This window comes from Phocoena phocoena, chromosome 5 (genome assembly GCF_963924675.1).
Source record: "Phocoena phocoena chromosome 5, mPhoPho1.1, whole genome shotgun sequence".
NCBI lineage: Eukaryota > Metazoa > Chordata > Mammalia > Artiodactyla > Phocoenidae > Phocoena > Phocoena phocoena.
The window spans coordinates 64,579,466-64,601,123 of NC_089223.1; the positions used below are offsets into that span (position 1 = coordinate 64,579,466).

Below are 21,658 nucleotides of genomic sequence, written 5' to 3' on the forward strand. Positions count from 1 at the left end.
GCGTGGTATTTTTGTCTTTGTCATCACAGTACAGCACAGTGCCTGGCTTAGCGAGGTTCAGTCAACGTTTATGCACTTGCTGTTGAACAGCTGACAAGGTTGGGTGTTGGGGAGGCAATTGTAATGACATTGGAGCAGTGCCTTCCCAATACTACCGACTCTGTTCATCTTAATTCCATGGCTCAGCTTTAGCTGACTGGATGGAATAAAATATTTCAGTCTGAGCTAATTCACTGTAATAAACATAGCTTTCCTGTCAGTGAGTGTTATATATTAGTGAGGAATTAATTTTTTAAATCCCAAGTTATAATTATCTGCTTTGAATTGGGGGGGGGATTAAATCTTAAAAACCGTGCTTAGAGCTCAAAGTGGAGATTTCATATATATCTGAGTAATTCATTTACATTTCCAAATAATGTATTTTGGCAAAATAATACATTTTGAATCTGGAACTGTCCAGTTTGGTTGTCTCCTTGTATCCCATCGTCTGGGAATGCCAGAGCTTCACCTCTCTTGGTGCTTTATCGCAGACTGAAGGCAGCAAGGAAGCAACAGTGTGCTGCCCAAGTTAAATCACTGTCTTCTAAGCATGCGTTTTACATTTCAGAGGGTTTTGAAATCACTTTGCAACCCGGCACCCAGCCCACCGAGCAGGAGAGCGTGTCTCTGTGGTGCTCCGCGGACCGAACTATGTTTGAGAACCTCACGTGGTACAAACTTGGCCCGCAGGCTCTGCCCATCCACGTGGGAGAGCTGCCCACACCTGTTTGCAAGAACTTGGATGCTCTTTGGAGAATGAACGCCACGATGATCTCTAATAGCACAAATGACATTTTGATCATGGAGTTGCAGAATGCATCCTTGCAGGACCAAGGAGACTACATCTGCTTTGCTCAGGACAGGAAGACCAAGAAAAGACATTGCGTGGCCAGGCAGCTTACAGTCCTAGGTAGGGAGGTAACTCTGGACCATCCAGAAGCAGTTGGGGTGCCGTAAATGTAATGCTTTCAGGGGCTGTGTGAAGATTGTCCTCTAGCAGCTTATGAAGTAGACCGGGTGAGCACTTATCTTGCGGAAAGTCCTCAAGTCAGAAGGAAGCTAATCGTGGTGAAGTGATGTATTAAAAAGAGAAAATAACCGCATTCTTTCCAGCCCTGATGGTGGGGTCACTCACTATTATCTGCAAGGGATTCCCCTAAACCAGGGAAGTTTCTGCCTCATTCTTGAGCATTCAGTTATTTAAATAGACACATACTTGTGAATGCCTACCATGAGCTAGGAGGGTGCCGGAAGTTCGTAGTGGTGGACAGAGTGAGAATACAGACAACTGCTGGGCTGTGGGGTACAGTGAGGTCTCTGTGTCCATGAGGAAAGGGGTTGTTTCTGTTTTACTCCTTGCTGAGCTCCAGGCATAGAACATAGTGGCACATACTGCGTGCTTGATAAGACATCTGCTGCCTGAAGAGTGTGGTGATGGGGTTGTTTAAGACCTGTGAGAGCCTCTGGGAGGGATGCTGCACTCAGTGCCCTGTACCTCTGTGGTACAGCTCACGGTCAATGAAATGAGCATTTTAGTGCAAGAAAGCTTTGTAAGTCCCACACCAAGTCACTCTCTACACCTCCTCTAACCCCGTGCCTTGCACAAAATCCGTGCAGACACGGCTCTGTCACTGGGGAAATCAGTCAAATTTGGGGAGTTTCTCTGTGCTATCTCCTTCCATTTTCTCCTCTCCCTAGTGTCCCTTCCTAGTTTCTAGGGTGCATGTGTTCTGTTTTTTTTTTTTTTAACTGTCGGGAAGGGGAAACTGCCCAGATAAACTAATTTATACCAGAGTTTTAGAGGAATAATATTTTCAAAGGCCTTGACATATTTTAAGGGGTATTTTCAAACAGGCACTAGGACAGATTTTGCTAGTGTTGAGACTCTGGTGTCAGAAGAAGAGATGTTTTCGAGTGAAGTCATCCCAAGGCCCTTCAAATCACACCCCATATATGATCATGGTTTTTCTGTTCATCTTGGTGACCAGTCTGGTTTCAAGCTAGTGAAAAAATTCAGAAAGAGATGTGAAGGAGGTTCCTGGCTTTGCCGTGCCCAGGAAATACATGCTCACAATGAGCTGGTTTGCTCTCTAAGGACTCCCAAGTTGTTTTCCAAAAATTATTCTTGGAAATAGACTAGAGTCCATTTGCTGAAGCCCCAGCGTAGTTCACCATTGAGGTAATCTAATTTTGCTAGATGTTGAAGTGGATTCTCTCAGAAGGATTCTTTTCGATGTTCAGTTGGTTTGGACAAGATAGTTCGACAGCACTCTGATGATTTGTAGGAAAGGTTAAATCTAAAGTTGTCCTGTACATTTAAATGAGTACCTATGGGCTTCATTTTTTAAAAATCTTTGACTTTCCTTAGGTTATCATTGTTTTGTCTGTGTTTTAGTGGAAATTCTGAGTTCAACTGTTTACTTAGTTATAAGGACTGGGGTAAGTTGTTTAACCCCTTTCATCTGCAAAATAAGGCTAATACTGCCCACCATAGGGTTGATAGTGAAAAACAGAAATAGGACAAATGAGTTTTGTAAAAAGTGTCAAATAAATATAAGGCATTCTTTGTTGAATTACACTAAAGTTATGTACTTTCCAAGAGAAACATGGCAGAATTCTTGTGTGTCACTGGCTAGAATTTATTTATCTATTTGGAGGTAAGTCAAGGGTGACAACTTTTATTTTGCGATGTGATTACCAGCTTGAATCACTAATATGAATGTTCAAAGAGATGCAGTGATCTGTCTGAACTGACTGACTTGTTTCATTTAACTTTACGCCATGAACAATGCTCCAGTTATCAACCTCTGTGTATTTTTGGCTTAGTAAATTAACAGTTTACTAAATGGTTTAATAGTTTACTGATATGAAAACCACTTCAAAACTTATAACTAAATGACCTATGATTTTTTTGTGTGCCTGTGCATAGAGCGCATGGCACCCACAATCACAGGAAACCTGGAGAACCAGACAACAAGTATTGGTGAAACCATCGAAGTTTCCTGCACAGCGTCTGGGAATCCCCCTCCACAGATTACGTGGTTTAAAGATAATGAGACGCTTGTGGAAGATTCAGGTGAATAGAGCATGTCGGTCTCTCTTTGGCTGCAAAATCTTCCTAGAGATATTAACTAAAATCCATATTATTTCTTTCTTAAAAAAATTATTTATTTACTCATTTATTTATTTTTATTAAGGTATATCGATGTACGATATTATTTAAGTTGCAGGTGGACAGCATAGTGATTCTCAATTTTTAAAGATTATTCTCCATTTACAGTTATAAAATATTGACTGTATCCCCTGTGCTGTACAATATATCCTTGTAGCTTATTTATTTTATACTTAGTAGTTTGTACCTCTTAATCCCCTACCCCTATCTTGCTTCCCTCTCCCCTGTCCCCTCTCCCCACTGGTCACCACTAGTTTGTTCTCTATATCTGTGAGTCTGTTTCTTTTCTGTTATATCCACTAGTTTGTTTTATTTTTTAGATTCCACATAGAAGTGTCATACAGTATAAAATCCATATGGTTTCTTGATTTGTTTTAGGTAGAACAGAAAGCAATATTACTGCCCATGGTCTGGCTCATCTCATAGACTCGGAACCCGAGTATTCAGAGCCTGCTGAATTCTCGTGGAAGCCAGGGGAGCTGAGACAGCAGTTGACCCTGTATGACTCTTTTTAGAGTTAGATAATAGCCCAAGATAAAGGGAAACATTTACATTAAAAAGATTTTTGTCCTGAAAAACTCTACCAGACCACATCATAAATAAAAACCATCAATTTCCCCCTTTCTCAGGCATCGTGCTAAAAGATGGGAACCGGAACCTAACTATCCGCAGGGTGAGGAAGGAGGATGAAGGCCTGTACACCTGCCAGGCATGCAGTGTTCTCGGGTGTGCAAAAGTGGAGGCGTTTTTCATAGTGGAAGGTCAGTGGGAATTCATAGACCATCAGGTAGTTTTTAAAAATTAGAGAGGCCCGCGTACCACAAAAAAAAAAAAAAAAAATTAGGTTGTATCTGGGCTTCCCTGGTGGCGCAGTGGTTGAGAGTCCACCTGCCGATGCAGGGGACACGGGTTCGTGCCCCAGTCCGGGAAGATCCCACATGCTGTGGAGCGGCTGGGCCCGTGAGCCATGGCCGCTGAGCCTGCACGTCCGGAGCCTGTGCTCCGCAACGGAAGAGGCCACAGCAGTGAGAGGCCCGCGTACTGCAAAAAAAAAAAAAAAAAAAAAAAATTAGCTTGTATCTTATATATACTCATATACTTTGGGCAGGAGGGTTATGGGTGGTTTTAATATTCTTTGTACTTCGTATGTTTTCTACTATAAGTATATGTTATTTTAACCAGAAAACATAATTAATGTTATTTTAATTCTGCTCTCATCACATTTCTATCCCCGCAGTTCTCACTGTGGAAAAATTCTTAGCCAGGCGGGTGGAATGTCCTCCTCTCCCTGATTCTTTCTTCATATGAATGGCTTAATTAACTTGCTACGAAAATTATGCCTCTATATTTATTAGGTAGAATTGCTGCCTAGTCATGAAAGTCAGTCGGTGCTATCTAGATAGTCACAAAGGTTCATAGTTTTTATTGGACTAAAGGTAATTAACATTCATTTGTGAACAATAGACCATTGCTTCTCTGATATAGAAAATTTGGGTTCTTATCTAAATGTGTATGCAGGAATGATGTGAAATCTGGCATTTTCTCAGATGGGAAAGGTGAATTTGTGACAGAATATTTTATCTTCAAAAGTGTATTCCTATGTCTTTTAAAAAATAACCCATCAGGGGACAGTGAAACTGTATTATGTTGATGAAGGAATGGTATGCAAGGGGAAAAGAGAGGGGTGGTGATAGATGGAGGAACTGATGGATTTCTATGCACTCATCCTAATTTGTCTCTCAAAGACTAGATTTTAGTTCCTTTAGTCTGTCAAATCTATGTTGCCAAGGATTACATCTCAATACCTTGACTTCTTTTCCAATCTATAGGCTTATTACCATTTTGTAAACTGTACTTGCAAATAAAGATTTCAAGTGACATGGTGGTTTTGTCACTTTCAAAGTGCTACATGTTTTAGGCAAAATCCTAAGGGAGACTTCCAGTTCTCTCCCATGCTTTGCCTCAGCTCTGTTAGCTGTCTGCAGCTGGTTACCAAGAGGCCTAACTAGGTAACCTTGGCACAGAGATTGTATTTACTTCTCACCAGAAGAGAATACTAAGAAAGGAAGAGGTAAATATTTAATGCTCCTGCCGCTTTCCCAAATGTTCATATGGGAATATTAATGCACCAACTTATATAGACAGTTGAATCTTTGAACTTTTTACTATGAACAAACAGACTTTTAAATCTCTATGTATAAATAGAGAATTCCTTCAGTAAGACCACCAGAGAAACAAAATCTACTTCCAAGCGTACTTGGTGCTTGTCTCTCAACTATAACTCTTATTTTGCTAACTAATTAATTACTTGTCTTTCCGTCTTCTTGAGGCTGCCTGAGCCACTCTCACAGCTTGTGGCCCAGTTTGATTCACACTGCACTCATCCAATGGGAGAGCCTAAGTGATAATTGCTTCCTTATCACCACTGTGCTAATCACTCTTGGTTGAAAGCCTCCTCTGGGCTTAATTTTCCCCACTCAGAGCTGTCCTCTGGAGTCCTGAACATCTGCAGCTTTCCTTGCTGACCTCCAGCTTTTTCTCTTCTCTTTCCTTTCCTGAGTATGTTTAAACTCATACTGCCAGGCCACGCCTGAGGCACTCACCTCAGCTCTTTCACTTTCCTCACTGAGGCTCCTGCCACACAAGGATGGGGTAGTGAAATGTTAGCCAGTGTTGGACAGACCTTGTTTAACTCTTGACCATTCCATCAACTTTCTGTGTGCCCTTGATGAAGTAGCTTAACCTCTCTGAGCTTGCTTCTCCATCTGAAAACTGAGGGTTATCGAGAAGACTGAGTAACATGACATATCTAAAGTGATGAGCATCTCGTAGGTGCCCAGTCACTAATTGCTCTCTGGCCAAAGGACTGCATTTATTTCCCTACTTGTTTTCTTAAAAAGTCCTTCCGCAAACTCCATACAGATCAAAATATAGACCAACAGCATAAAACCAAACGTTTATTTTCCCCAAATAGAATACTTTTCTTCTCTATAGAACATGATCTGGCTTTTTTTTCCCATCAAAGTCTGCTCTTCTTCCAAATGCTTTCTGTTTGTCTTTTAGGACATTAATATTTCTCTCTTAATTACTTTAGAATTTTACTGTTGGAAGTTTTCATGAGCAATGTTTTGCAAACTTGAAATTATCCATTAAGAATATTATAAACTCCATTCAAGTTAGAGGTTTGTGACTATTATTGTCTAGAATTTTCCTGAGTTGGTAAGATTGAGATTTTGCTTTAGTGTGGAACTTTGTTATTTTATATCAAAAGGTATGAGTTTCCAGTTGTTGATGCTCATTCATTTGTGTCTTTCCAGGTGCCCAGGAAAAGACAAACTTGGAAGTCATTATTCTAGTCGGCACTGCAGTGATTGCCATGTTCTTCTGGCTACTTCTTGTCATCGTTCTACGGACCGTTAAGCGGGTAACGAAATCATTTCCCTTCCGTCCCTTGCACGTTGGTTTTCATGATTAATGAAAGCTGACTGGGGTTCTTTGAGTTGATTCTTCCCATTGTTATTGGCTCAACAGGCACAATTTTATTTCTATACAATAACCTTCTTACCCACTTGCTTTTGGCTAGACCACTGGGCTTTAATTGATAGAAGCAACAAGAGAAGAAATGGGCTTGGACTGTCTAGTGTAATTAAGATTTAAGAATTAAATTCTGAGCTCATTTGGGGGTCGAGGGGACACTGGGAGCAGAATTATAATAGGACTACTCTCACACGCTATGAGCCATTTAGAAAAAGAGACACCAAGAATGGGGCTTCTATAAACAACAATAACAAGCACAGAGAACAACAGCCAGACAACAGGGTGTGTGTGACCGGAAAGAGCAATGCTTTCCAGGCCAGTGGAGGGGAACTGAAGACGGGCTACTTATCCATCGTCATGGATCCAGACGAACTCCCCCTGGATGAGCACTGTGAACGCCTGCCTTATGATGCCAGCAAATGGGAATTCCCCAGAGACCGGCTGAAACTAGGTGTGTTTTCAAGTGATATTAATTTGATATTGGGTTTGCCAGGCCATCTCTTCCTCTTTTAGGCTGGGGACAAATCTAGTCTATTTAAATGTTGGATCCTGGTTCAGAAAATGCATCCCATCTCTTGAATTTGAGTAATCGTCCATTTTAGTCACTTAGAAGTAGGGTCCCTGTATAATCACCCAAAGCAGGACATTTAGAGGGTAAAGAGAGAGGTATTAAATCATTAAGCCAGGACAAGGGGGTCAACTGTACTGTCCACGATAAACTGGGATGTATGGTCACCCTATCAAGTCAGAATCTTTGCCTATCGCTTTGGTGGTGAAATAGTCCAAATCTGTTTTGTTGTTGACTCTAGGTAAGCCTCTTGGCCGTGGTGCCTTTGGGCAAGTGATTGAAGCAGATGCCTTTGGAATTGACAAGACAGCAACCTGCAAGACAGTGGCTGTCAAAATGTTGAAAGGTAAAAGCAAAATTCTATGGTGATGTATCCCTCTATCTGTTTCATCCCATCTTTAAACATGATGAAAGGCTTGTATCAGTGGCTCTGTGGCTAGGTGGGCCCACGAGCCAAACATGCAGCCAGACTATACGATGCCTTTGTACAAACTAGATAAAAATTTCCTCTTTTATAGACTCATGTCAGGGTCCACAGCCTGGCAGGCAAAGTTGGGATGGATCTGAGCTCCCCTACCGCCCCACCTTGCCTGGGAGCCCTTGCACAGATCACAGCTTGTACAACTATATTTAGTAGTCCGGCTATAGGAAAAAAATACCTTGGTTACATCAAAACTGTTTTCTTAGTGTACTATAGTGCATTAGTAAGATAATTACAGACCATCAAGAAACGGAAAAAGAAATTTGATGTAATGAGTAAAAATAGCAGCATGCAAAAACCAGCATGTTCCCTAGAATTGGAATATGGAAAAGATTCTCACATATAAAAGGCAATACGCAAAATAAGAATGGTTGTGCTGGGAAAAAAAGGATTAAGGGGGACATTTTTAAAATGAAAAGTTTCATAAACAACTGTCAAGCCTAATCGTAATGGAATTCTGGTCTTGCCGTTTTAATTTCGGGGGGGGGTGACGCGTATAAAGCTCTTTGCTAGAATTCTGATGTGCTTTCATTGATGGAGACAGTGCTACTGACCCTTCGCCAATAGGTCTTGTGCATTTTGAAGGGATCTCTCTCCTTTTGCCTTTTCTCCCTTGTGGCCGAGGAGTATGCACTTTTGAGGTGGCTCATCGGGGCCTGAGGTGTGGACCACGTCTGTGAGTTAGAGGGAAGTGTACCAGTCTGTACAGGATCAAACTCACAGTCTTAGCCTCATCGGCCTCATGTGCCAGCTGGCTTTGGCAGCCGGCCCTTGTTAAGTCTCCTGCTCGGCACAGATTGGCGGGAACTCCAGCATAGCCCCTAACGCATGAGCAATACATGGTGTTGCTTCCTTACGAGGGAGCACTGAAATAATCAGGCCCTAAGAAGCATAGTAAACCTGATATGTGAGAATCCAGTTTTGTAAAAGGGGAGAATCTGGGCATGATTTCATTTGCAGATGTATTCTCCACTTTGCAAAAGACCTCACAGTGGCTTCCTTCAAATATCAAACATTCTGGGTGCACTTAAAGAATTCGATTTAGAATTATAAAATATAATTTATGTTTGTCTTTTAATGCAGCTAGCCTGTCAGTTGGGTTACAGTTGTACTACCCCTGGAGGGAAAGTCGCACAGATGCACACCGTGCGGCGTTAATCCTCCTAAGGTAATGCCTCATGTATGATTTCCCTCTTTGTTTATATTTGTAGAAGGAGCAACACACAGCGAACACCGAGCCCTCATGTCTGAACTCAAGATCCTCATTCATATTGGCCACCATCTCAACGTGGTCAATCTTCTTGGTGCCTGTACCAAGCCAGGGGGTGAGTGTCTGTAGATGGCTCTGGCTGTGGGATTTTGGCATATACTTTTCTGCTGGTATTTGAGGAAAACCACCCAACTCCCATGGCCTTGGTTTCCTTAACTTAGGAAACTTTGGCAGATTCCTATATATAAATATATTTCATGGAGGTTTAATGGACACTGTAAATTATTCTAGAACGTGAATTAAAAAATGCTACATCATTATAATACAGTTTGCTACTTATGTAATAGGTGTTCAGAGGAGAAGAGTAAACTTCCCTCCAAATTTGAAAACAAAGGACTTTAAGAGTGGTGCCCCCTAAAATGGAGTCATCTCAGGTGATTGTGTTGAAAAGCAAGTGGGTGGATTTTCATCTGAAATTTTGGTTCATCTTCTGTGGAATTGCCTTTTGGAAAAAGAAAAGTTACAATATAAGGGAATTGCAGCCAGCTGATTTCTATGATCCTGTTTCCAGTGAAAGGGTGTAGCCTCTTCTGTGATATTTTCTAGCTCATTGATATCTTAAACACTTGGTGAGAAACGAGTGAAAATACGAGTACATTTTCTCTTCTTGGTATGCTGTGCTGTCTGCAGGGCCACTCATGGTGATTGTGGAATTCTGCAAGTTTGGAAACCTGTCAACTTACTTAAGGAGCAAGAGAAATGAGTTTGTCCCCTACAAGGTATGTCATTTCCTAACAACTGTGGTCACGCTGTAAAATGGAGAACAACTCAAAGTGGTACAGGTTAAGTTTTTTGGTAAAATTCTGCAAAGAAATTGTGAGGAATCTTTTCATGTTACCTCTTGGCTGTTGTAACTTCCTCTTTTACCTTCTGGAGGACACATACTTCTCATGTTTTATTTTTGTGACTCTGATCTACCGACCCATTATAGATGATGCCAAGGAGGGGAAGGTGGGTGTGATTAAGGGTAGGGAATGACAGGTGGAAGGACAGCTCTGGATTATTCTGTCTCTGCCCTGGCCATATGTGGCCCTATGGAGTGTCAGTCCCAGTGTCAAAAGTGCCCTAATGTTGGAAGTGTGTCTGAGTGAAACTTGTAACAAGGCCCTTATCTCTAAGCTAGAAAAGAGACAGGCTTTATGGAAGAAAATCTATTATGTAGAACGCTTGCCCCAAATTTCAGCCCAGAGATTCCATGATCCTGAAATTGATGTCTCTCATCTTCTTTTAATAGTTACAATTGTTTCTATAGTTTAACTACATTGGAGAGATTTTCTGGTGTTCAAGGAGTTTGTTCATCTGTTTCGTTATAGACTAAAGGGGCACGATTCCGGCAAGGGAAAGAATATGTTGGGGAAATCACCGTGGATCCTAAACGCCGCTTGGACAGCATCACCAGTAGCCAGAGCTCAGCCAGCTCCGGATTTGTTGAGGAGAAATCCCTCAGTGATGTGGAGGAAGAGGAAGGTACCTGCCCTTGCTTCCTCTGCACCGAATGCATGCTCTTGTAGGAACAGATGAGGTGACAGGGTGTTACAATGAATTTTGTCCTGGAAAAATCCAGTATTACCTAATATTTGAAAGAGACCTAAATTTCTAGGAGGCTTTCATTCAGTCTCCCCAAAAGTGAGGGGCGGAAGGTCTAAATAAGCAGCAGGCTACGTGGTGAGGCAGAGCATGGCTAGCCTGAGAAATCTCAGTCCCCCGGGAGGGCTAAGCAGTTGGCAAACAGTCAAACCAACGCTCTTCAAGTCTTGGTTCAACATTTGTCAGCAGGAGAGGCTCAGCGCCATCTTCCGGATGGGCAAAGGAGGCTCTCCGGTGTTTGATCCAGCCTCCCCATTGTCCACAGCGGTTCAGTCCCACCTTGTCTGCTTCACCAGCACAACAGAAGTCCTTCGGTTAATCATACCCAACCTTCTCCAAGGCAGTGTAGGCATCTGTTGTTTCTACCCCAAGTGGCTTATCAAGTCTTCCATATTTCGTCAGAAGAGTCTTGGTCAATACACTTTTCTTTATCCACTTATGCTTCCAGTGATATTTTAGTGCTCTTTATGAGTGGAGCTGTGTTCCCAGCCTAACTTTCAGGACCTCTTCCAGCTTCAGGACACACTGTATATCTGCTTCCCTCAGAAGGAGCAGAGACAGCTCCGTGGAGGTAGAGATGGGGCTTCCCGACATTTGGATCTTCTTGAGGCATGAGCTTAGAAGAATTCAATCATGAAGTAGTGGAAGAAACCTGCTTCTGTTCCCTTGGACATGAGGCCACAGAGAGAACTTAAAACTGACTTCTTTCCCATAGACGCCAAGCAGGCAGTGTGAGGCTAGAACTTGGTCTAGAAAAGCGTGGGGAGGTTGTCTGGACCTCACATAACTGGGTGCACACTGAGTGGAGCCACTTCTGCCCCGTCCTCTCTCTCACAAAATGGTGGCCAGAGAGCTGGAAACCCAAGGGCTTGAGGGAGTCAGTGGGAGGAGAGGGGTCATTGGCCCAGAATTTTGCCTCCATTTCTTCATCTGGAAAATGAAAGAGTTTCACTCATTATTCATGGACTGAATAATGAAACATAGAAAGTCACTGAACATAGCCCTGAACATAGAAAGTCACTGAGAAAAAGTTTCGTAGTCTTTTTAATACTTACAAGGTTATTATTACAACTGAGTTTTCATTTGCTCTGGTATTTGTCTTCAGGAAATAAGCCATGTCTTGTCTTATCTGACCGAAGTTAAGAGATCACGTTGAAGTGCTCATTAACGTCTTAGTGTTTCTTTGTACTAGTTGCCCAGAAGCAAATACCACAAATTTACGTAAATTCATCTTCCTCTCGATGTTCCTGTCTTCTCTCATTCATATCCTTGAAGGAAAGAGCATCCTCACAGGCCAGATTTAATGTGTTTACAGCCCTTTCTCAGTTTAAAAGTGAGAGAAGTAAATATATTTCTGGTATTTTTTAGTTAGCCATTGTAGATTGTGGTTTGACCTTTGGCCTTTGTCCCAGGACAAAGCCTGGAGAGAAAAGATTCAATGACCCTGGATATTGTTGTTTTATTTTTAGAGTTCTTGATATGAAAACTATTGTTTATCCCTCTGGGTATATGAAAAAAACACAACACTTTAAACAGCAAATTTGTAAAAGCCTGCTTTTACCCCCCTGTTATCTATGCCAGTTTTTCCTCCATTTTGCCTCCTGGATTTGTTCGTCCAATTTGGCTAAAATGGAAAAACCAATATTTTTGCTAAGGGGTATGATGAAGGCTAATAATATACCAGGATTCAGCATACTTACAGAAGATAGAAGCATTTTCTGTCTGCTTCTATTTCCTGAAATTTAACTCCCAATTTTTAAAATGAAGATCGCTCTATCAAACTTATAAACAGTTTCTGGCCGAAATACCAATCTCTGTCCTACTGCATCTTCTGACAGTTTCTGAAGATGTGTACAAGAACTTCCTGACCTTGGAGCATCTCATCTGTTACAGCTTCCAAGTGGCTAAGGGCATGGAGTTTTTGGCATCACGGAAGGTGAGACAAAGTATCTCTTCACATCACAGATTTGCAAATGAGGTGTCCAGTGCCAGCCATTGGTGTTTGTTTGGGACTGTGATTCATTCACCACTGCTGGAGCACTGTTAAGAGAGCTCTACTGGGAGGCCCCATTTCTGCTCATTAAAGTGGTGTTAGGAGTTCATGAAATTAATTCATGTGGTAAATACCTACTAAATGCAGGCAGTCTTCTGAGCGCTAAGGACACTGTGTGAGCAAATAGGCAAAACTCTCCACCTTCATAGAGATTATGTTCTAGTGGGTGGAACAAACAATATAAACAAGTAAAATGCCTGGTAGGCTAGATGGGAGTAAGTACTGTGGAGAAAAATCACCAGGAAAGAGTTATAGAGTATACAGGAGCGTTATGTTCCTGTGGACATATGCCTCTGTGTTTGTGTACATTGATTTTAAACCAAGGGGACACGGAAGGCTTTAGGGGAATGTGCATTTGAGTAATGGCCTAGAAGAGGTGAGGGGCTGAGCCTTGCAAATATCTTGGCACAAGTCTGTTTTTCATTTCTTTGATATTCATCACCATCCATCAAAAAGTATTTGGTAGTAGCATAATTAGAAACCAGGAAGGACAGGCTTTAGATGAGAACTATTGAAAGAGCTAAAATTAGAAAAGTAGGCCAAACAAAGGCTGAGGTGGATACTGACAAGTTACAAACATTCCAAAGGTTGTAAACACTGTGGAGGCACCCCTCGGAAAGGGTAAAATGGATGGTTTTACATTAAACAAGAAAAATTCAGATTAAGTTTCAGGAAAAATTATCAGTTGACAGAATGCAGTTGCTGCAGCCTACCTGTGGGAGAAAGACTTAAAGGTTTTACTTTGTGTTTTTTTCCTAAATTAGAGTGAAATCCCTCACCCATGCCTTTTTCTGGAGTTTAAAGCTTGTCACCGCTTTCAGGGCCTCAGGATCTCCGAGGTTTCTGCCCAAGAGCTCTTGTCTTCTCTCTTCCAAGGGGAAGGGAGAGAAGTGGGATCTTAGAGGATTTTTCCAAAGAGAAAGGCCCTTTGCCCTTCTTGAAGATTCTGATTTTATTTTATTATCTTTTAAAGGCCAGAGCCTGCCATTTAGTCAGGGTTCCTTTGATGGGGAAGGGAATGAGGGGTGGAGGGGGAATCCTTTTACTTCCCTTGCATCTACCAGCTGAATTTCTTGAATACCACCTGGTTGCTTAAAAAAGGAAGCTCTTCGGTTCGGGGCAAAGTAGGAAGGACTGTGTTTTTTGGAGTCTCCTGTCTTGATCAATCACGCCAGACAATGTGCTTTAAAAAAAAAATTTTTTTTTAATAGAATTTTTAAAGGTTACACTCCATTTGCAGTTATTACAAAATATTGGCTATATTTCCTGTGTCGTACAATACATCCTTGTGCCTCGTTCAGAGGAAAGTGCTCTACAGATGTGAGGTGTAAGGGGTCCGTAATGCCTGGCTCACACATCACTCCTCCACTGACATAAGAATTCTCATCTAAGCCTTTCATTCATTTCTCAATGTTCCCTGAGACTCTTGTTCTCTTATAAATCTGTCAGGTGGAGTTAAAGCTGCTTAGGGTAGGAAGTTACATGAAGGTAGGGGGATGCAGAGAAGAGAGAAACTGAGGAACAGAAAAGAATAGAAGGAAAGCCAAGGAGAATTCGCTTTTCCTTTTTCGTGTACCAGAGAATCCCCTTGACTAGTGAGAGGCTGAGAGTGCTTTCACAGACCTCCACGATAAGCCAGCGCTTTGAAAGCAGGGTGAGCCCCACTGGGAATTGTTTCTCAGAGCTTGTCCAGCTTCGGTTACGTATGGAATAGAGAAACCAACAAAGGGCACCAAACCAAGGAGAGCCCCTTGTTTCTGATTTCCGTGCATTCATTCAAAATAAACCCCATTCTAGGGCCTCCTTAGAATAACACGTTTTAACCGTATATGGTGCCAGGCAAAAGGGATGTGTGGATGTGACCAGAAACACATTCTTAATTGTGTCCAAGAGAAGTCTATTTATGACTCCATCAGCATGCTATAACATAACTATTTAATTCCAGAGTCTGGGACTGTTTATGGAATAAGCAGATGTGTGCCTCAATGAAACTTACAGACTTTTTTCCGGAAGAGTTGATAAAAGATGTTTAACCCAGTGCTTGTTAATCAGTTGGTTTTCTGATGTGGGTTTTTTTTTTTTTCTTTTTTTTTTAAAGCATGAGGTCACAACAGATGTGGAAGAGATCAGTTATGTTGAGTCCTAATGCACACGATTCTTTTTGCAGTGTATCCACAGGGACCTGGCAGCGAGAAACATCCTCTTGTCGGAGAAGAATGTGGTTAAAATCTGTGACTTTGGCTTGGCCCGGGATATTTATAAAGACCCAGATTATGTCAGAAAAGGAGATGTAAGTTTCAGAGATGCACCCAGTGATCTGTTAAGTTGCAGAATTCAAACTCCTCTCAGCAAGCCTCAGGACCTGTGTCCAGGGACAATGGAAGCTTTTCCTTCAGATATTTGATAAGTAGGGTTCTCATTCCTTGTCTTCTACCCCTGTAGGCTCGCCTCCCTTTGAAATGGATGGCCCCAGAAACAATTTTTGACAGGGTGTACACAATTCAGAGTGACGTGTGGTCTTTTGGTGTCCTGCTCTGGGAAATATTTTCCTTAGGTACGTCCCTTCTCTTTGTCTCTCCATCCATACTCCAAATAAAATGATAAAAGTCAGTGACCCCAGTGCACCTTTCCCTCTCCTGTATTCCACCTTTATCGGATGAAACTTACTTGGAAGCTTTGGGTTGTAAAACCTAAAAAAGCAAAGAAAGAAAGAAAGGAACAAAAGATATATATGTGAAGAAGGTGTTGAAGAATCAGGCTCAGGGCTTTCTGCAAGAGAAAATCAAATCAATAAGGCACCACTCCTCAGGACAGGAATAAAGACGCTGACGTAGAGTGGACTTGAGGACACAGGGAGGGGGAAGGGTGAGCTGGGACGAAGTGAGAGAGTGGCATGCACATATATACACTACCAAATGTAAAATAGATAGCTAGTGGGAAGCAGCCGCACAGCACAGGGAGATCAGCTCGGTGCTTTGTGACCACCTAGAGGGATGGGATAGGGAGGGTGGGAGGGAGGTGCAAGAGGGAGGAGATATGGAAACATATGTATATGTATAGCTGATTCACTTTGTTATACAGCAGAAACTAACACAACATTGTAAAGCAATTATACTCCAATAAAGATGTTAAAAAGAAATAACAATGCCCCATTCCTGTTTTATTCTAGGTGCTTCTCCATATCCTGGAGTAAAGATTGATGAGGAATTTTGTAGGAGATTGAAAGAAGGAACTAGAATGAGAGCTCCTGATTATACCACACCCGAAATGTAAGACTTTACAAGTATTTCTCTATCCTCCTTTGCTCACAAAAATTCTCCCTGCCTAGAAGACTTTCCATTATAGGTACCTCCTTCATGGCCCAGTTTGTACTTCTCCCTTGAAGTCTTCCTTGATAATCTTAAGCACCGAGTCATCCTTCTTGAAATGACAGCACTTTATCTATACCAACCAGTCAGGGTTTGTTTTTTGTTTTTTTTTTTTTTTGCGGTACGCAGGCCTCTCACTGTTGTGGCCTCTCCCGTTGCGGAGCACAGGCTCCGGACGCACAGGCTCAGCGGCCGTGGCTCACGGGCCCAGCCGCTCCGCGGCATGTGGGATCTTCCCGGACCGGGACAAGAACCCGTGTCCCCTGCATCGGCAGGTGGACGCTCAACCACTGCGCCACCAGGGAAGCCCTAACCAGTCAGTTTTTACTAGATGTTGATTTATGATGTTTCCTTTTCGATACACACTTGATGCTCCAAGTGTAGGGTTCTGTGTTTTACGTAGTTCCGTATCCCTCTTTAGCATCTTGGCTCATGGTGGACTCTTTATAAATATTTACTCATTCAAGTGCTTATTGTCAGCATCAGATCAGGAGGAAAGAGGCGGTTAATGACGTCAGTGTTTTGCTTCTCTAGGTACCAGACCATGCTTGACTGCTGGCATGGGGAGCCCAATCAGAGACCCACGTTTTCAGAGCTGGTGGAACATTTGGGAAATCTGTTACAAGCGAATGCTCAGCAGGTTTGTGACCTCCATCCAAGAAGCTTCTACAGAGAGTACTTAGGTGTCCAGGGCTCGTCTGCTGCCTAGACCTTCTCATGGCCACCATACTGTCCTCTCAGCCACTGAATCCAAGGAGCCATATTCTTCCAGATCTGAGCAGTAATGCTTTTCTAAAAGTCATAATTACCTTTTTGACAGATGAGATCCTAATTCATAACCTGGGAGCTGATCACTTTTATTTTTACTGATGTATATTGTGGTGTCTTCAGAGGCTCTTATAAAGTAAAAAAGCAAACAAACAACAAACAAAACTAAAAAACAAAAAAAACCCAAAACCTAGTTGATCAAGTGAATATCAACAGTGGACAGAATTTCAAGGAATTTTAAATACATTCTTCAAGCAAAAACACATCTGAACCCTGCAAAATTGATGGGTTTTTTTTCCCTCTGTAAAATCCCAGGCCCTCATAACTTCCATTGGAGGATTTTAGACTTGTAGCCTTTAGAAAGTTACTTAATCTCCAGTCAACACCTCTTACTACAGTGAATGGAAGTCAATTTCCTCCTGCTTTTCTTTTGAACAGGTGGTGAACAATGGGTCAAATCTATTTTTATCGATAAACCTTCCAAACATTTAGAGGTATCAAATTGCCCTTTATTTCTGTATCAAATTGCCCTTTATTTCTTTCTCTTGATGAAATAATGTTAAGTTCTGCAACCTTTTCTCAGTAGACCCATTTTCCTGAACATTTACTGCTTTTCTTTAGACTGTCATCAGTTTTTCCATTGCCTTGAAGCATAGACACTAAAATTGGATGACATGCCCTTTAAAGGACCCAGCTCGTGTAGATAGGACTATGTGAAGAAACGATTTCTCAGCTCTGTGGAGCTCTGTCTGTTTTGTTGTTCCATCTGTAACCACAACCCGTTTTGTCTTCATTGTAGCCATAGTGCTCTGTGGTCCCCTTACTCATCTTGTTTTTTGTTAGATCCTTTAATATACTTTCATCTACACATCGCTTTTGAGTGCCCTTTTGTTTTTGACAAGCCATTTTTAAAGTTGTCTTAAAGTTTTACGTTCAGATATGAAAGCTACATTCCCCATAAACAAGAAGCCCCAGTGGCCTTTGTTTTTCATAGAAAGGCTCTTGAAGGACTGAAGCCATAACAATAGCACTCTGTGTTTATTGTTTCAGGATGGCAAAGACTACATTGTTCTTCCCATATCAGAGACTTTGAGCATGGAAGAGGATTCGGGACTCTCTCTGCCTACCTCACCTGTTTCCTGTATGGAGGAAGAGGAAGTGTGTGACCCCAAATTCCATTATGACAACACAGCAGGAATCAGGTACGGTCTAAGGTCAACATCCCCTGGGGGAGGGAGCTTCAAGGTCATCTTAGGGAAGGGGATGGAGGAAGGACATCGTATAAAGTTGCTGCATTTCACTTGCACATTCACCCTTTGCCCTGAGAGGTCCTCCTTCAAGAGCGCCTGGGTAGGTGAGTCTCTTTCCATCTGTGGTCCACATTGCTGCCTAAGCTCTTCATTTCAGAATTCTAAGCCCTGCAGCTGCAAATAGCTGGAATGCCACAGTTTGTTAATCTCCAGAAAAAGAGACCAATTTTACAAAGACATCTGTATTTAAATTATCCCCATGTACTCTTTTATTAATGTGAGTTATATGGCTTAGGAAAGATTCAGGAAGGAAGAGTTCTATGCATTTATGAAAACAGACCTTTGCCTCTCTGGCTGGGATACAGTGTGCCATGGGGACGCGTCCTGAGTTTGACTGGGCAGCACAACTTCAGAAGCCCGTCCCAAGTCTGATTTTCAGCATTTTATTTGCATAATGGGACTTCTGGGCTTATTTAAAACACATGCACTGCCGTATTTTCCTGATTTGTAGAGGGGTCCTAAAGGCAGCTTTCTTTTTGTTCCCTCCCAGCACCTGTGCATAAGGAAAGAGTTGGTATGGTTTCTACAATATGATATTAAAATTGCCTTTTACTAAGCCTGGGACTGCTTCACTTTGCTTTGTCTTGGGTGTTTTCCTCCTGTAACCAGACCCCTGGCTGCATGAGCCCAGCCTGCCCCCTTGAGTGTGCTGTGGCAGCAGGGGGGACCACGGAGTGCTAGCCTTTGGCCGGGTTGCCAGATGGCAGGTGGGGAGTCACGCAGGACAGTTTGCCCCGTGGACTCGCACAGGGAGGGCAGCAGGAACGCTGCCGTGGGAGAGAAGAAAGCTCAGAGTGGGAAGAAGCCAACTCGTAAGCTGTCCATTCCATTTGTGTCAAGAACTTTCAGCATTTTTCAAAGAACTTTTTCTTACCAGATTTTGCCAGAGTTAGGCAAGGTAGATACTATTATCTTTTGATGTAGATGTTGAACGTGAGTGTCAGAGCAGTTACCTGGGGAGAATACAATATTGTGGTTAAAGATCCAGATTTTAGAGTCACATGGAACTGGGTTGGATTCCCAAGTCTGCCCTTCGCAGCTGTGACCTGGGGCAAATTTTCACCGTGACCCAGGCAAGGACACTGGTGTTGTACAAAAATGATGACTTTGAGAATTACATGGTATAATGAGTTTCTAAGTGCCTGGCACCTAGAGAACACTCAATAAATGATAGCAATTAAGTGAGCTGCTTAAAATCACATGGGATGAATCCAGTTCCTCTGATATCTAACTCAGGGCTGTTTTCTCCCATACCAAGGAGGGGGCCTCAAAGAGAAAGAGGAATGAAATGAAAACCTATAGTTCCACCCCAACGTTTAAAAAGCCCTCGTTCGGGCTTCCCTGGTGGCGCAGTGGTTGAGAGTCTGCCTGCCGATGCAGGGGACACGGGTTTATGCCCCGGTCCGGGAGAATCCCACATGCTGCGGAGCGGCTGGGCCCGTGAGCCATGGCCGCTGAGCCTGCGCGTCCGGAGCCTGTGCTCCGCAACGGGAGAGGCCACGGCGGTGAGAGGCCCGCGTACCGCAAAAAAAAAAAAAGTCCTCGTTCAAGTTCAGCTGGCCTTCTGGTGTGGTAATTATTCCTGAAACACTGTTGCCTTCTGTGTTATCAGAAAGCCATTTGATGGTGAGCTGTGTTCCTTGGGTTCTTCCGTGACCAGGTGGGGCGAGGACCCAAGCCGGCAGCCTCTTGGCTTACTCAGGCGCTTTGCGTGTGGGGCCGAGAGTCAATGAAGTCACATATGTGTAAGAGAAGTGCCAAATGCGATGCTGGATCTGAAACAGGGCTGCCAACATGTATCCCCAGAGGCGTGGACAAATGTGACACCACAGTCCCAACACAGGCCTGGCTCCTATTTTCTGTCTGTGATTTTTGAATTGGTCTTTCCAGTCCAGTTTCCCTTTTATCCAGCTGTAATTTGAAAACTAAAATGGAAATTGGAATCTTTTGTCTGCATCCCCACTCGACCCCCTCCACCTTTTTGCCTTTACTAAAACTAAGGCACCACGCTCACATTTTAATCGTCTGGGTTAAAGGAGAGGCAGAATCGAGGCATCTGGACACAGCACATTTCAGTTGGATGCTCTCTCGTGTTCTGCTTCCCTGGGGAAGAGGAAGTGAGGCTGGGGTGCCTCTCAAGGGACTTGTGCCCTTATCTTCCACGTTGCCAGTCAAGGAGAAGAGCCAAGGAGTCTTTCTCACTTGCTTCTTCATAATTTTCAATTTCATTGCATTATGAATAGAGCTGGACAGAGACATCCCCGTGGGAGCCAACCTCCTGATTTTTTGCCCCTTTAAACTATTTTTTAAATATTTGTTCAGCATTTATTTAGAGAAGGGGCTGAGAGATATGTGGGGGAAGGGTGAGGAGGAAGGACCACTAGTGTCTAGACTTAGGTTTGTCTCTAACTTCCCCTGTGGATCAGCTCTGGCCCCAAGTCTGCATGCTTCCTGCAAGAAAACACATCTTAATTGGACTCATCGTTCTTGGAGGACAGTTTGGGGACCATCTGCAGTTGCTCCACCAATTCCCCTGGGAGTTTCGTCTCCCACTCCAAGCAGCTTATCAAAGATTTCTTTTCAATTCTCTCCCAGGGAGAGGTTCTGGCACATAGCTTTTTTTTTTTTTTTTTTTTTTCATTTTCGTTAATTGCTAGCGATGATTTAAATGCTCCTTGTAGATTGATGTCTGGGACAGCCTGCTGGCTAGATTTTCCTGAATTTGGCTCTGATGTTAGACTGCTTGAAATGAAACTGTCCTTTCTGCACCTTTTGTCTATTTTTTTTTTAACATCTTTATCCGAGTATAATTGCTTTACAGTGGTGTGTTCGTTTCTGCCGTATAACAAAGTGAATCAGCTATACATGTACATATATCCCCATATCCCCTCCCTCTTGCATCTCCCTCCCTCCCACCCTCACTATCCCCCCTCCCCCACCCCCCCCACCCCTGCCCCACCGCATGGTCGGTGTACACATGGGAGAGAGCAGGGCTGTGTGCATACTAGGTGCTCAGTAAAGACTTGGACAATCTTTACTTCACTGCTATCTTCTTCCTTCTCCTTCCTAGTGCTTTTCCAAGGGCGTCAATGTGGAATAAGGTAAAAACAAACAAAAACAACCCTGCGTGGGCTCTAGAAACCTAAGTTTGAGCCCCAGTTCTAGCTCTTTCCTCCCTAAGCCTTAGCAAATGGGAAATAATGAAAACCTATTTTGTAGTTTTGTGAAGAGCAGATGCAATGATGTCCATGAAAATGCCTTGTCAACTGTGAAGGGCCGAGCAATGTTTATTATTATTGGGCTCAGCCATCAAGGAGCTGGCCTTTCTAAGGCAGCTGCATTACAGCTCAAATACCTCTGGAATCTGTCCACAGACCGTGTGGGCATCACCTTTCTTTAGTCAGGCTGCTCTTCTTTCTCCTAGATAATTGTAACAGCCTCCCGATTGGCCTCATGGCCTCTGGCCTTACCCTCCTCAACCCAGAGTCATCTTTCTAAAGGGCAT

The 21,658-nt window shown here is 42.9% G+C and overlaps 1 protein-coding gene across 1 annotated transcript in view; it reads left to right on the forward strand.

Annotated features, from left to right (window-relative positions):
• The window catches only part of KDR (kinase insert domain receptor), a 45,388-nt gene that overhangs the window by 17,458 nt on the left and 6,272 nt on the right, over positions 1-21,658 (forward strand). Inside the window, exons 13-27 of the mRNA XM_065877723.1 lie at positions 608-949; positions 2,969-3,115; positions 3,841-3,972; positions 6,529-6,635; positions 7,064-7,199; positions 7,558-7,662; positions 9,009-9,122; positions 9,698-9,786; positions 10,381-10,534; positions 12,493-12,590; positions 14,875-14,997; positions 15,150-15,261; positions 15,877-15,976; positions 16,610-16,715; positions 17,894-18,045. Coding sequence (XP_065733795.1) covers positions 608-949; positions 2,969-3,115; positions 3,841-3,972; positions 6,529-6,635; positions 7,064-7,199; positions 7,558-7,662; positions 9,009-9,122; positions 9,698-9,786; positions 10,381-10,534; positions 12,493-12,590; positions 14,875-14,997; positions 15,150-15,261; positions 15,877-15,976; positions 16,610-16,715; positions 17,894-18,045 — 2,017 coding nt within the window. The remainder of the gene's footprint in view (positions 1-607; positions 950-2,968; positions 3,116-3,840; positions 3,973-6,528; positions 6,636-7,063; positions 7,200-7,557; positions 7,663-9,008; positions 9,123-9,697; positions 9,787-10,380; positions 10,535-12,492; positions 12,591-14,874; positions 14,998-15,149; positions 15,262-15,876; positions 15,977-16,609; positions 16,716-17,893; positions 18,046-21,658) is intronic.